At 41.6% G+C, this 15,465-nt stretch overlaps 2 protein-coding genes across 2 annotated transcripts; both read left to right on the top strand.

The window, feature by feature from the left end:
* Positions 1–2,349: 2,349 nt before the first annotated feature.
* On the top strand, positions 2,350–3,162 carry LOC116806489 (cell wall protein DAN4). The gene is made up of 2 exons (XM_032743065.1): positions 2,350–2,392; positions 2,466–3,162. The coding sequence occupies exons 1-2, from the start codon at positions 2,386–2,388 to the stop codon at positions 3,107–3,109; spliced, it is 651 nt and encodes a 216-aa protein (XP_032598956.1). The 5' UTR covers positions 2,350–2,385; the 3' UTR covers positions 3,110–3,162.
* Positions 3,163–3,479: 317 nt separating this feature from the next.
* LOC6557286 (zonadhesin) lies at positions 3,480–12,500 on the top strand. The gene is made up of 11 exons (XM_043215306.1): positions 3,480–3,486; positions 3,566–3,831; positions 3,963–5,801; positions 5,867–6,031; positions 6,097–6,276; positions 6,389–6,556; positions 6,626–6,811; positions 6,888–7,061; positions 7,130–7,318; positions 7,384–8,133; positions 9,858–12,500. Exons 1-11 carry the CDS (start codon positions 3,480–3,482, stop codon positions 12,363–12,365), a joined length of 6,432 nt encoding a protein of 2,143 aa, XP_043071241.1. The 3' UTR covers positions 12,366–12,500.
* The last annotated feature ends 2,965 nt before the right edge of the window (positions 12,501–15,465 follow it).

Genomic DNA, 15,465 nt, shown 5'->3' with positions numbered 1-15,465 from the left:
TTCAGATAAAAAGCTGGAAGAAACGCAGCCTTTAATCTTTTGATTACACTTGTTATGTCTGTGAATTTGATAATTGGTTTCGTGATCATTTTTTCATACACAATTTATGTGTTGTCTTTCAGAAATTCTTTGACTAATATAAAAAGTTGGCATAAACAATAATACGAGCAGAGAATACTTTTCTCAGGCACGCCAAATGTTAAATACCCTCTATTGTTTCACTATAGAAAACAGGCGTGCTCGTTGCCGAGTGCTGGCTGACTACCAGTTACTAGCAGGTGGAAAATAACCTTCTGGAAGAATTAAACAATTTCTAAGGTTCATGTTAAATGTATTAAAACTGCGGAAAGTATAAGTTTTTGCAATTTGGGTGGGCTACGAATTTGCGAGAGATATTGGCTAAGGTTAGTTTGATACCAATTTCAAGGTTAAAGTTTGTTGTACTTGCAACTGTTGATAAAAATGTGTTTCGCAGTGACTGTAGATATTTATCTTCCGTACTTTTCTTGTCCGTGATAACAACATTTCTTTGCTGTTCCAGTTTATGAAGTGTATTTATTTGGTGCAACCATTTGTATTTTTAAATTTGTTATGTTTCCGAAGGCAGCCAACTGATTTTTCCCTAAATCAATAAAGTAGATTTATATTATTATAAATGTAAAATGCTCCAGTTGAATCTAGTCAATTTAAGATGGCCAATGGCCCAAGGTGTCCAAGATGGGCAACGACTACCATTCGAATAGCCATAATGACAGACGAAGAAGACGAGCTTCTCATGGCTTAAATAGCAAAAAACATTTAAGTATATTTGATAATCGAGGAATTGTCGAAACAGGAGTTAAAACTCCAATTGAGTAATCGCAGGTTTCTTCAAGGATGCCACTGCAGAATTAGGCCAAAGATTGACTCTGGAACATGTTCTACAGGAAGGCCAAACAATGAGCAGTCTGAGTCTCTCTCAAATAGGTAATATTTCATTTATTACTTAATTATTTGAGTAATTAAAATTAAATTATTAATAACATTTAGTTAATTTAATTTAATTTTCTTTGTTTCCAAATTCAATATGAACGCACTTAATAAATAGGGTATAATCAGAAATCATATATATAAATGGATCTCCAGATGATTCACAATGTGATTCACAATATAATTTATAATGTTGCGAATCGCAAGAGAAATCTCTTAGTGAGAGATATATAGAGAATATTAGAACAAGAATTCGAAATTGCATAACCATATAAACACTTTCCATTCCCTCATCACAAATAACACTTGGTTCTAATGTCGTTTCTATTTTAATTGTAGAATAAGTTAGTATTTCAGTTGATGGGCTCAATAGTTGACGTTTCGAATGTAGTTAATTCCTCAAATGGATTAGCATTAACATTGATTGCATTGAAAATGATTATTTCATATAATGCCATTAATTTGATATTTGATATTAAAATAAATTATGTTGTAATGAAAACAATTAAATAAAAAAGTATCTGTTTGCCTCTCATGTTTAAAGTGCTCTAATTTATTTCTGCTGTCCTGCCAATTGGGTTCATTATGACTGCAATGTTAATAAAACATTAGAATTAATATTATTCACAGTTCCCTAGTACTTTTTTTACTATTAATCGATTTGCAGTTGCTAACAAATGGATATTGATAGCTGACACAAATAAGTCAATTCACATGCCTTCACTGTTAATCGACCCTTTCATTAAATTGATATAGTTGCGTGGATAAAATCACAAAATACTGTCGGACACAAAGATATAATAGTTGATTAACTCCTTTAAATATGTAAATATATACAAAAATAAATTACATAAATATGTGGTTGAATGTGGTAAGAATGGTAGAAGCGAATAATATTTATATGGACTAGATTGTTACTACCATACGCTTTAAAGATTTACTCCAAATTTAAAGATTGTTGATACTAAATAACAGTATGGTTAAATTTTGCTTGGCATACTTTTAGGCAGCTTAAAAATTAAATAAATACATGTTTTTTGCGATAAAATATGCCTAACGGCTTATACTCTACTCAAAAGAACCCCTTCCAATAATGACATAAAAAATATAATAAACCAAATAAGAAATTAAATTTGGCCAAAATCAATTTATTACGCTATTACTAAGAAAATTTTCTAGTGGTCAATTTGTTTGCTATTTATTGTCTAAAGTTGACGTTGGTGATTTAATTGAAATGTGTAACTATAATGCAAATCATATCATTATTCAGATAAGATAAAAGTATTAGTGGCATGTCAAATGCTAATTAGATATTGATAAGACAAATGGACGATGATGCATTTTCAAACAATATAAATACAAATAGAATCGCTTGCAGTTGCTCTAGTGCTGACAGCTACTTGAACTCCGAACAAGATGAAACGTGAGTTTTGTTAGAAGCAAGTTGCCTTTAATTACCTGAGAGATATGTCAAGGAATGTCTCTGTTTATTTCAGTGGTCTCCTGGATATTTGTAGGATTGCAGCTGCTGTTGCTGATAACAGCTCTCCATGCAAAACTATGCGTCAAGCCCACTCCATCGACTACGACAACGACAACAACAACAACAACAACAGTTCCATCAACGACTCAATCAAGAGCAACACCGACCGACGATGAATCAACAGAGACACTAAAAACTTCATCTTCAACACAGGCATTGCCCACTGGAACAACACAGATTTCAAGTGATACTCCACTCACAGAGCAGTCGGATGCTACAACAGATGCAGCGTCGACAGAATTGACACAGCCTCCAACTGAACCCAAAACATCCACGCTCGTTACCGAAACACAATTTCCAGATGATTCTACTACACACGTTCCCCCAACAGAGTTGACACAGGCTTCATCAATTTGGACCACAACAACGGCGACAGATACGAAAGCGACTACAATTCCCATACCAATAACAACAGGATGTTGTGATGTGGATGCTGATGCCATGTGCAGAAGCCATCCTGGTATGCAGTACCTGCCACATCCCTATGACTGTCATTTGTTTATCCAATGCGATGGAACGCAGGGTTATATAAAACGATGCCCATCTAATCTCTACTGGGACTCGAAGAATCAAACATGCGATACTGTTTGCGCCTAATAACCATAATAATAAAAATTATAATTTAATATGAATAAATGTACATATGCAAAGACTTCTAGGTATTTTATCTTCTATGTTTCAAATTGTGCTCTTCATTCATAAACACTCAAGCACTATAACGGGGAGTGGTTTGAGTGCGTCTCTATACACTAGATTTGTTGTCTTCCCGGAATTGATGGGTGCTAAGGTTCGAACTCAATTAAAAACTATGTCGAACATGACCGACAATGCTGATAAGAACGCACTGATCGAACGATGCTGATAAGCAGAAATCAATGTTATTTGTTATGTATATAAAGGCTTTGAAATTTTGGTAACTGTGCGGAGTGCAATTATAACAATAGCCGTGGAATATTTGTGCACCGAAATGAAAGGTCAGCCACCCAAAGGAAAAAAGGAGAATCTAGCAAAAGGAGTTAACATTTTCTTTCTTTCTCCATACCTTTACAACAGTTACTCTGCTTACTGTGGTTACATTCGCCGCAGTGGCAACCCTTGCCAGCGCTGCCGATCCTGAGTGCGTCTACAGGAAATTGCGTGGATTGGCACCCCACTGGCCAAATCCTACCAGCTGTGCCAGTTACTACCGCTGCTCCAACAAGAATACCGTGCGCTCCCTTAAATGCCCAGCCGGCAAGGAGTACAATTCCAAGTCCGGCAAATGCTCAACAGCAAGACGTGGCCTCTGCAAACTGAGCTTGGCCGCACCCTTGGCGGAGGTAAGTGATCGGATTTGAATTAATTTCTCAAGTTTTCGTTCTTTCCCGGACGGACACAAGAAATAATATTTATATAATGAATACCAGATCTTGACTAAATGCTAAACTAACTTCATGTGCTCCACCCGCAGCCAAGTAATGTTTGCAGTAGTGAGGTGAGTGGTGCATATCTGTCCAAGACTGGCTACTGCGGGGAATTCTTCATCTGTGACGATCAGGTGGCCTATCCTCAAGTCTGTGATGCAGGCAGCATGTTTGACATAACCACAAATGGATGCGTGCCCGACACCGAATCCGTGTGTTGGCAAAATTTCTGCCTGACCAAAACAACTGGTGAAGTTATTGCCAGCGAAACATCCTGCCTGAACTACTACGTCTGCGAGGACGGCCAGACCACTCAGAAAACCTGCGCCAGTGGCACCTATTTCGATGACAGCGTTGCGAGCTGTGTCGTTGATGAGAATAATTCCCATTGCTGGGAGAACTTCTGCGTTGGGAAGGCCGATGGATCAGCGGTCGCTGATGCTGACAAGTGCACCATCTTCTATGTGTGCTACAATCAAATGGCCACCTCTCAAGAGTGCCCAACGGGCTCATACTTTGAAGAGTCCGGTCCGCACTGTGTGCCCGGCACATGTCCAAGTGATGACAGCTCCACTTCGACAACCACCGCATCACCCTCCGACTGCGGTTGCTCCGATGGCTCTAGCAGTGGAGAGATGGTACCCAATCCGGATAACTGCCGTATGTACTTCACCTGCGTCAATGGTGAACTCATTCCCGGCGATTGTCTGCAAGGCAATTACTTTGACGGTGAACTTGGCAATTGCGCGGTGGACAGCAGTGGCTGCTGCCCGGACAGCTCGTCGACAGACTGCGTGGATGGCACCCTGACAGACGATGCGAATAATTGCAATCAGTATTTTGTGTGTCAGGATGGCAATTGGGAGTCGAAGACCTGCCCAAGCGGCAGCTACTTTGATACCCAGCTCCGGATTTGTTTGGTGGATGAAAACAATGTGTGTCCGCAATGCGACACGGGAGCCACAGACTCAAGCAGCACCACAGAAACTGTGCCCATCATCACCACTGAGACACCCCCTGCTATTGATGGTAACCCGTGCAGTGGAGTCGAAGCTGCGGTCGCAGGAGCTGACTGCTGGAACTATTTGGCCTGTATCGCTGGCAAGTGGATTCAAGAGTCCTGCACTGGTGGCTACTACTTCGATGCGTCTGTTGGCATCTGTCGCCCCGATGACGACAATCAGTGTCCCGAGAACAAGTTGCTGGAACCGAATGCGCGCACGCGACGTGCCGCGGAGAATGACTGCAACTGCCCCGATGGCATGGACGAGGGCAGCATGGTGCCGCATCCCACCGAATGCGCCATGTATCAGATATGTGTCAATGGTCAGCTGATCGATGGCTCCTGTGGTCAGGGCAACATCTTCAGCAGCTGTGAAAACATTTGTGTGCCCGATACCGAGGCTACATGCTGGGTGTGCAACAACAAGCCCAATGGCTATCAAATGATAAATCCCAGCGATTGCACTGCCTACAGCACATGCATCGATGGAGTATCCGTTCCGTCCAGCTGTCCCAGTGGCGAGTGGTTCGATGGCGATGCCTGTGCCATCGATGTCACCGGCAAGTGTATAAATCCCTGTAGTTGTGGTTCGGGCAATGTCGCTAATCCTATCTGCTCCAAGTACTATAAGTGCACCGATGGTGTTCCCCAGGTGGTGAACTGTGGGCCCGGCGCGGGCTTCAATTCGGCAATCGGCAAGTGCTCCAGCAATGTGACGTGTGAGGCCAACCAATGTGCCACAGCAGCTGATCGAACTGCCATTGCCATTGCCGGCGATGTGACAAGGTTCTATTTGTGCGTCAACAATATTGCCACGATTCGATCGTGTCTCCCTAACACAGAGTTTAGTCCAACCTTTTTGGTTTGTCTGGCCACGCCAAGTGTGAGTTGCATGTTGCTCGGAACAAAGGTACTGTTCGCTAAAGTTCCCTTATTTATCAATTGCAGACCTCATGTGATCAATCACAATGCAAGAAGGCCAATGTGAATCAGGTCTACCCATCGCTAACTTGTGATAATACCACCTTCTGTCTATGCCAGTCCGATGGCGCGTATCTAAATAACTGTCCATCCGGCTTGAGTTTTGATGCAGCGTTGGGCGCATGCACTTTTGTAAGGATGCTCTCTCGAAGTCTGATAAAAAGGGTTGAAAATGTTCTAATACCATTTCATTTTAGACGGGCCCTTGCGATCCAGAAGTATGTGTCGACACACCAGAATACTCTGTTTCCGTGAACTACGATGATCCCAATAGTTTCTGTCTGTGCCGTGCCGGCGAGCCGACGCCAGTGCCCTGTCCCCGCGGATATACCTTCAATTCCGAACTGGAACTGTGCGTCCTTATACCAATTCCTGATGTAAGTTAAGTCTATTCTACCAATTGATTGCTTCCTTCGGAGTACCGACGATGTCTGCTCTTTCACGTTTAATTTGATGTGCTGTTTCTCTTTAAATCCAACAATATTATAGCCAAGATGCTGTAGCACCTATTGCGTTAACCAGCCAAATTTTGTCACATTCCCGGCTCTGGATACAGACACTGGATTCTGCATGTGCACGGATGAGGTGCCATCTTTTAAACAATGCCTGAATAATATGATTTTCGATGCAACTCTAGGCATCTGTTTGGTCCCCGCTGTAAGTGCTCTAGGCTAATATCCTGATCCGACCATTTCATTGGGTAATTGCCATCATATAATTTTGCAGGAACCTACCACATGCCCTTGCAATGAGTGTGATTCGACTCAGTGTGTGAGTGGCCCAGACAATCTGGTTTTCCCATCGAATACCCCAGCTGGCTTTTGTCTCTGCAAAGACTTTTGCGGTGTATATACCCCATGTCTTCTGGAATTCGAATTCGATCCAGACCTGCTGATTTGCTTGGAGCCAGCGGTAAGCTTGCTGTGTGACGACTGAATTTATTATACACTAACTCTCATCATTTACTGTCGTTCTGTTTAAATTGTAGGGTCCCAGTGTCTGTGATGCGTCGCAGTGTGATGTTCTTGCCGAGAATGAGGCCTACGCTGCTAATAATGGCACTGACGGATTTTGCTACTGTCAGGAAGGCTTACCAAATTACAGTCCGTGTCTCGACAATAAGCAGTTTGATGCCGTGTTAGGAATATGCTTGGAGCCTGTGGTAAGCCACTCATTCAATTTATTATCGCTATAGTTGATGTCGTCACTCATGTTCAATATGTTCAATAGAATGGCTGCATGGCCAGCTACTGTGACTCAGAGCAGTGTTCTTGCTTGGGCGAATACCAAACATTCCCCTCCTCAAACGAGGCGGACGACACTAGCTTCTGCGTGTGTGAGGGTGGTGAGGCAATTTACGAGAACTGTCTGAGTGGTAAATACTATAATGCTGGCGAAAGAGTATGCATGATACGCGAGGTGGGTTTGATTTGGAGTATTTGAATTGTTATCCGATTTCTAATATAATTAATTTTTTTTAACAGGCGCCTTGCTCTGTCTGTACACCAGGACAATGTGCCACAATGAAAGACAATTCGAACTTCGCGGCGCTAAATACAACTTCTGGCTTCTGTCTGTGCCTTGAAGGTGTTGCCACCTATCTGGAATGCCTCGACAACAAACAATACGATGCCACGCTGGGCATATGCCTCCCTAAGGCAAAGGCCGCAACCACTGAAGACTTGTTGTGTGATGTGGCACAGTGCCAGAATCGAGCTGCAATTGGGGTAACGACATTTGCAGCCAAAGATTCGGCTAATGGCTTCTGTACATGCCAAGCCGATGGCAGTGCCAGCTTTGAGAGCTGTGGAGAATATAAGATCTACGATCAGACTCTGAACATATGTGTCACACATGCCTGTGATCCGGAACTATGCAAAACTCTCAAGAAATTCGAATCGTTCGCAGCGCGCAATACAACTAATGGATTCTGCTCCTGTGACACTGTGCCAACATTTTATCAGTGCCCAGTTGGACGCGAGTTCAATTCGGCCCTGGGTCTGTGTGTGGATGTAGTCACAGGCGTCTGTGATCCTCAAGAGTGTGCGGGTCGAACCACAATCACGGTATTTGCAGCGCAGAATACATTCGAAGGATTCTGCCTCTGCGATGGCAGTGTTGAAGGTGCCACCTACCATAGCTGCCAAAAAGACTACCTCTATGATCCCACTCTGCAATTGTGCGCTTTGAACGATCATGGCATACAGAAGAGATCTGTGGAGCCGGAGGAAAAAGTAAGATCAGTCTCATTCCTTAAGAAACTCTTCCAGAAACTTGCATAGACTTTGCGACACTCATACCACACATGCGACCAACGCCTTGAACCCATGTAGACCTTAGACGATGTCTTAAATTACTTACTTATATACATATACATATACGTATACATATACATATACATATACCTATACCTATACATATGCATGTTATTTATGAGTTACTATTATTACGAGAAATTCCGCTTGCTCCAGTTTTATACCTATCCAAATATATGTATGTTTATTTACCACACATGTGCGCTAAGCTGAACTTTTATTTCGCTATTTGATATACCCCTGGCAGAGAATATTATAGTTATTTCGCCATTTGTGTAGCACATTGTAGCAGACCTGTCCGACCCCTTAAAAATGTATATATACAATTGATCAGCATTATCAGCCGATTTGGTAACCTGTCTGTCTGTCTGTGTGTCTGCTTAAATGCGAACTACGCTCGGAAAACAAATGTGACCTGCAAATTAAATAAAATAACATTTTGGTGCAAAGAAAGTAAAAGTAAAATGTGCCCTTAACTGCCAATTCGATACTTTTAATCTTTCTGAACCATATTTATAATTATCTTAAATCCAAAAAAATTGTGGCTTGACAATTAAATTTCTTACATACTGATTACATTTTGTTGAAAATAATACTAAAAATATGTCGTTGTAAGGAATACTGATTTTATTAAGAGTAATTTATACTTGATAACGTGAAGCATAAATATTAAGCAATTGCTAGGAAATACAAAACTCAGATATCCAGGAATTTGTCATTGTTTAAAGTTAATATTTGTATTCGTTCCGTGCAATGAAGCAGAATGAAGAATCTCCGACGCCATAAGGCATATATATTCTTAATAAGCAGCAGCAACCGATCTGGCGCTGCCCATTGGTCTGTATTTCTGTCTGTCTGTCTGTATGAACTCGCCAATCTTAGAGTCCACAAGAGTATGTTCTTATCTTTAAATTAGTTGTTATTGTTCTCATACTTCATTTATATAAAAAAATATTTCATGTTATCGATAATTATCTCCTTTTTTTTTAGATTTAGTTGAATATCATCTGTAAAAGTCCTTCAGTTTTGAAGCTATCTTTGTAAGCAGTCGGCTAGAATCTTAGGAACTATCGGCACAAAATTAAATTATTGCATAAAATTCGATTTAATTTTATATCACAAAAACTCACTATTTACTCGTGTAATAAAATTACGATTGGGCAATAAATTGACAATTTTCTGGATTACTGAAAATAGTTCGACTACCTTGAAGAGGTTCTCAAAAAATCGAATTAGAAAGAAATTACAATTCAATTGCTTTGTGATTTCTATTCAAAATCTTTATTTCAGTACTTAAATGAGTTCAAATAAGAGAGTTGTGAAAATTCGATACCCAAATGGTAAAAAATCGTCCTATCTGCTTCAATCTTATTTTCAATGATATTTTTGAATATTCAAATAAGACATTTTTCAACTTTTTTTTTTGTCTGATTTTGTGAATAAATTCATTAGAGGCTCATTTATCATTTGTTATAAAGACAGAATAATCGCATGCGTTGCCAAGACGCTTCCCAGACTTAACCAATTCATCCCAAAGCCAATCAAAGAAATTATAAAAATTATAATTATAATAAAACAGATTTCGACAGTTGTTATTTTTATCACTAATACAATTCAACAATTTCTCCACTGATTCATTGCAGTTCGCCTGTGAATTAAACAGCAAGCGGTCTGTGCCAGCGAATTGCTCTCAATACGAGATATGCCTGGATGGTAATTGGCGGCGACGCACCTGCTCCGAGGAGCGCTACTACAATCCGGAGCAGCAGCGTTGCCTGGAGCCACGCGACGACATGGTCTGTAGCTATGCCCGAAGATCAGGTCTGCCCGCCTGCAATTCAAGCAGCGAATCCGAAACTATTCCGACCAAGAGTGAAAGGGGCAACAATTGTCAGCAATACTTTCGCTGTGCGGCAGGCAAGTGGCGACTGAGGAACTGCCCCAAGCGACAGTATTATGCCACGCATCTAGGCAGCTGTCTCCCAATGCCGGCCTACGAGGGCGATGATTTCTGCAGCTGGCTGAATAGCACCCAGAGCACAGATGAGCAGCCGGCCAGTTGCCAGCAGCTGGCTGTGCGGGCAGATCCATCGAGCTGCGATCGATTCCTGATGTGCATGGAGAACGCCTGGTGGAAACAGCAATGTCCACTTGGCATGTATTTTAGTCGCACCTTCAACTACTGCCTGCCCAACAATGCGAGCCAGTGCACAGTCGAGTTCAACAGAACTGATTCCTCCACGGGCTGCACCAATGGACAGATACGGGCCTTGGCCACCAGTTGCCGTTCGTATGAGGAATGCAACAAGGCGAATCAGTGGATAGTCAAATCCTGTGGTCAGTTGCAACAGTTCGAGCCGCTGCTGGGCTGTGTGCCCAGCGATGGCAGCTGCCAGGGCAACGGGCTGCGACGCCCCTGCCAGCCGGGTGAGCTGAGAGCTCTGCCATTGCCGGAATCGAATTGCAGCCAGTTCTTCTACTACTGCGACGCGGATGACTGGCATTTGGGCAGCTGTCTGCGCGGACATAGCTTTGCCCACCACCTGAACAGGTGTCAGTCTGTGGAGCGTTGCCAGACCATGCTGCAGCAACTGCCCACGGGCAGCTGTGTGGGTCAGCCTGATGGCCAGAGCGTTGCCCATCCGGAGGACTGTGTAAGCTTTTATTTGTGTCTACGGGAGCAGCCGGCTCTACTTCAGAGCTGCTCCAAAGGCAGCTACTTCGATGCCAATGTCGGCTACTGTCGCCCCAACGATGGCAGTTGTCTGCCCATCCATTCAGTGTGTGCCCATCACAAGGGTGCTGGCTTGGTAGCTCATGCGGACAACTGTCGCGCCTACTACAATTGCTCCAGTTTCAATTCGGTTCAATTCCGGTTGAACTCCAGCCTTGGCCAGAATGACACTCAGTTGTTCTATTGCCCCGAGAGTCAATACTTTGACAGCCTAACGTTACAATGTCGCCTGGATCAGGGTCAGTGCCGCCAACCCGCCCAATCGTTGGCCAATCTTACCATCATTAATCCTTGCGCCGGAATCGCACATGGCACACGTCTGCCCCACAAGGTCTACTGCAATTTGTACTACGCTTGCGTCCATGGACTGGCCATTCTAGTCGATTGTCCACCTAAGATGCGCTTTAATGCAACGCTCCTGCGGTGTGTAAATGAGTCGGAGTTCCGGCTGGAGTCGGAGTTGGAGAAGTGTCCGCTGGGACAGCTGACAGTTGAAAGTGGGAGTGGCAACAGTAGTGCCGTTGACAGCTGTGCCAGTCTGCAGAATGGCAGCTACGTGGCTGACTCCAGGGACTGCACCAAGTATTACATTTGTGCGGGGGGCGTGGCGTTGGCACAACGCTGCGGCGCCGGCTCCTACTTTGATGCAGATCAGTTGTTGTGCACCCAGGACGATGGCGCCTGCCCCTATGTTGTTGTCAGTGGAATTAATGAAACGATGAGTGCCTTGAACAACAGCAGCAGCGGGCATCAGCCGCCCAATCCGGAGTTGTGCGAGGGCAAACACGGTCACTTAATGCCGGATAAGTCAAATTGCAACAACTTTTACCTGTGCGTCTCAAATAAACTGCGCAGGGAGCGCTGCTATGCGGGTTACTTCTTCAATGCAACGCTGCAACAGTGCCAGGCCTTTGAGCTAACCGACGAGAAGGATCTGCTGTCGCCTAAGACAGCTGCTGATCCAGCGACAACGGAACAAACTTTAGTAGTTGAGAAGTATTGCACCGATCCGCTCACAGATATTGCCAGTCTCTGTGATCTGATTGGCGACGTGATGACCTCCATTGCAGAGCCGGGCGACTGTCGCCGCTACATCAGCTGCGACGAGGATGAGCCCGTCTCGCAACGTTGCCGCAACGGTGAGAGCTACGACAGCCTGCTGGGCATCTGTCGCCAGAACGACGGCACCTGCCTTCTGGAGAACGGAGACCGTGTGGGCGTCTGCAACGGGAAGCATGGCCAACTGGCGTGGAACACGCATAATTGTCGCGGCTACTTCATCTGCCTGCACGGCCAGAAGATCGAGGCCGAGTGCGAGGTGGGCCAGTATTTCAGCAAGGCGACAAACACTTGTGAGCCAGATACTCTTCAGCAGTGCACCAATAATTCCAACGAAAAGCCAAAATCCGATGATTAGGCGTTGTGATCGTAAGCCATTTGGAAGCACTTCTTGTATACCAAAATTGAGTTTTATAAAATTATCTTTGTGGTGTTGGGTTCAATAAAATTAGCAATAATTAAAATTTTATCCGTTTTCTAAGTTAGAATTCGACAATGCACTCAGAATAAAATCTCACTAAATTTTAAAAATTGTTCGGGATACAATAATCGAAAATGTTGAAAAAATGTGTCTAATTTTAAGGGTCTTATTTAATTTTCCTGTGTACACAAAAAGCAACTGCAACGTTAACTTTCTTGTTTATATATATTAAAAATGTATAAATCTTAGACAGTTTTTATAGACAACAGCTAAAATCTAATATGAGCCAGTAAATTGCATTACATTTTTGTAAAATGCAGGTTGAATTTTTTTTTTTTGAGTGTGTTTTAATCAAAAATAAATATTTCATACCAAATCATACCAATCTATCCGGCTGTCTGTGCTTCTGTTCGTCAATTCGTGTATTGTATGAAATTGAAGTGAATTTATTATTGATTGGCCCCCACCTGGCAAACCGATAGCATCCCGATGAATCACTCGGTCTTAATGTAGCAGTAATAAGACTAACTTGACATCTGTACATAACATTGATATCGAAGTCGATCGATATCAATTGTGTGATCATCAACTTGAAGAAGAAGAAATGAATCGATGTGAATAAAGTGAAGTGAACAGATGTGTTTTAGAAAGAAATGTAATTTGTTTTTGACTGCCACATTAATTTATTAGTGAGTTCCCATAATTGTAATAATTCAAGAGAATTTAGATATGCATTACTATTTACTTAGAATATACATCGAAAGCGCAGAGGCCAACTGCTTTTTGACTTCCAAATGACTGATTTCCATTTTATTTTGGTTGTTTTTGGACAGAATAATTCACAGCCAGTAACGTCTGCCAATATCGAACTTATCTGCTTTTAATTAATTTGATTTAGTTAATGAAGATCGACGACAATATCTAGCTTACGTCGAGATTGACAAAAGAGACTAAATATATTCAAAACAATTTCATGGAAGGAAAGTACATTAAATATAAAAAGCAACAATCAATTTAAATGTGTAATTATAAATATATTTTTTTTTTTTGACAGTAGCCACGTCACCTACATATATTAACGTATATTTAGAAACACGTTTTGCATGGCTTTCAAAACAAAAACAAAAAACATCTAAATCATTATTTCCAAAACTTCATCATCATCAGCATCCATTGTATAACAATGACAATTTGACTAAATTACTACATGTTTTACAAGCACTTGACTTTAGTTCCACATAAATTATTTAAGAAAATGAATCCGCTTAAGACAACCACACTTTTAGTTTAAAGTATGAACACATTTAAATATATATTGAGATATTTAAGTAACACTGTTGCACAACTTTAATTAAATGTTAGTCAACTTCCGCGAACCAATGCCAAATCATTCATGCCGATATTAGAGAAAGACTAACAATGTACATCATCTACCTATATTCATATATATTGTACGATGAATCTGGTGTTAGCTGTCATAGAAACCAATTTGTTTGTCAGTAAATCATAGACCATATGTATTGGATTGTAGCTGTTAAATAGTTAGTTGTAACGGCATTCGTCAATACTTTCGTTTAACTGAGTATAAGTACTTCCGACAACAATCACACATCACGCAATGCCGCCCTTAAGCTGGTAAACGACGCACTTGCCGACTTGATTGACGCATACAGTCACTCAAAATAGATGGACCGCTGTACAATAATAGTCGCTAGTGACAAGAGGCACCTATTTTTATAGTTACGCTACAACTATTATGTGACAATTAATTGTGATGTCATTATTAACCACTCGAAAACTGGGTGTGAGTAATCTTGAAACAGGACTCACAGGTCTTTGAGTTCAAGATGTATAATTTATACATATGTAATAATAACTGCACAAGAACCTCACTCTCGAATTCTCGAAATGTCAAATACTACTCGCTGCGAGCAGTGTGGCCAGTCAATTAACTACTAAACTATAGACATATGTACACATGTATGTACATATGTATGTACTGTCAGTCAGCTCGATGTTAGACTGAGTGAGAGCGCAACACATGAAAATGAACTACTTTGATTATCTACCAACTTTTACATTTTAGTTGGAGGCATTTGGTGGTCGGGACAGCAGGACAGTTGCAATCCAACCTAGTCCTGTGGCACTCACTTGGCTATTGGTCATTCGTGCGCGAGTGCTTCAATAAATCGGTCGCAAGAACCCTGGTCTCCATTATGTAGAACGGAATGTGTTAATAACTAATACGCGACACGCGAACGAGTGAATGGAAAAATGCTAAAGATACACAAGAGACAAATATTCGTTTTACAACAATTTTAAATCAATACGCAAGCAACATTTCAAACAATTCCAATTCCAAACCATGTAATGTGCATTTCCAATCAACAATAATAATTAAACAAAAACAGTTTGTACAGATTGATTAGCAGTGACTGGTTTAATTGATTTTTGTGAGTACTCATGAATTTTGACTAGGATCTGTGAATGTGCATGGAATTTGAATCAATCAATAATCGATTGTGAATATAGAACTTGAAAAATGACAACAACGAATCAATAAACCCTCAATTGCTGTGATTACTTCGATGGCATGGGACTTTGCCCAACTGACAAACCAAGCAATTCTATTGACGAATCTAGCAAGTCACAGCCAGTTCAAAAATACCAAGTCAAGGCAAGGGACCTTCTCAGGTCCCTGCTATAGGTCATTTTAATTTTAATTTTAGATGTGAAATGTGAAACAACTAAGAGTGTCTAAAATGATGATCCAATTTTCGTAGAGTGATCAAAAATGCAGATTAATTCAGTTAATTGAAAATACTTAAATTGCCAACCCGCCTCTACGGTCAGCAACAAGTTTATTTGTTTTATCGACCCAAGTACAACTGTCTGTAACGAGCATTATCTTGCACACGTATATACATATTTAATCGTATGTATAAGGTCATTATGACTCTGGCCTCGATATGACGTTGGACTCTGGCTCCCATGCCATTGAATGGCGTGTGTACACATATGGACATACATTCATACG

Source organism: Drosophila grimshawi, unplaced genomic scaffold (genome assembly GCF_018153295.1).
Source record: "Drosophila grimshawi isolate 15287-2541.00 unplaced genomic scaffold, ASM1815329v1 contig_44, whole genome shotgun sequence".
NCBI lineage: Eukaryota > Metazoa > Arthropoda > Insecta > Diptera > Drosophilidae > Drosophila > Drosophila grimshawi.
This window is presented reverse-complemented; position numbering and strand designations above follow the sequence as displayed.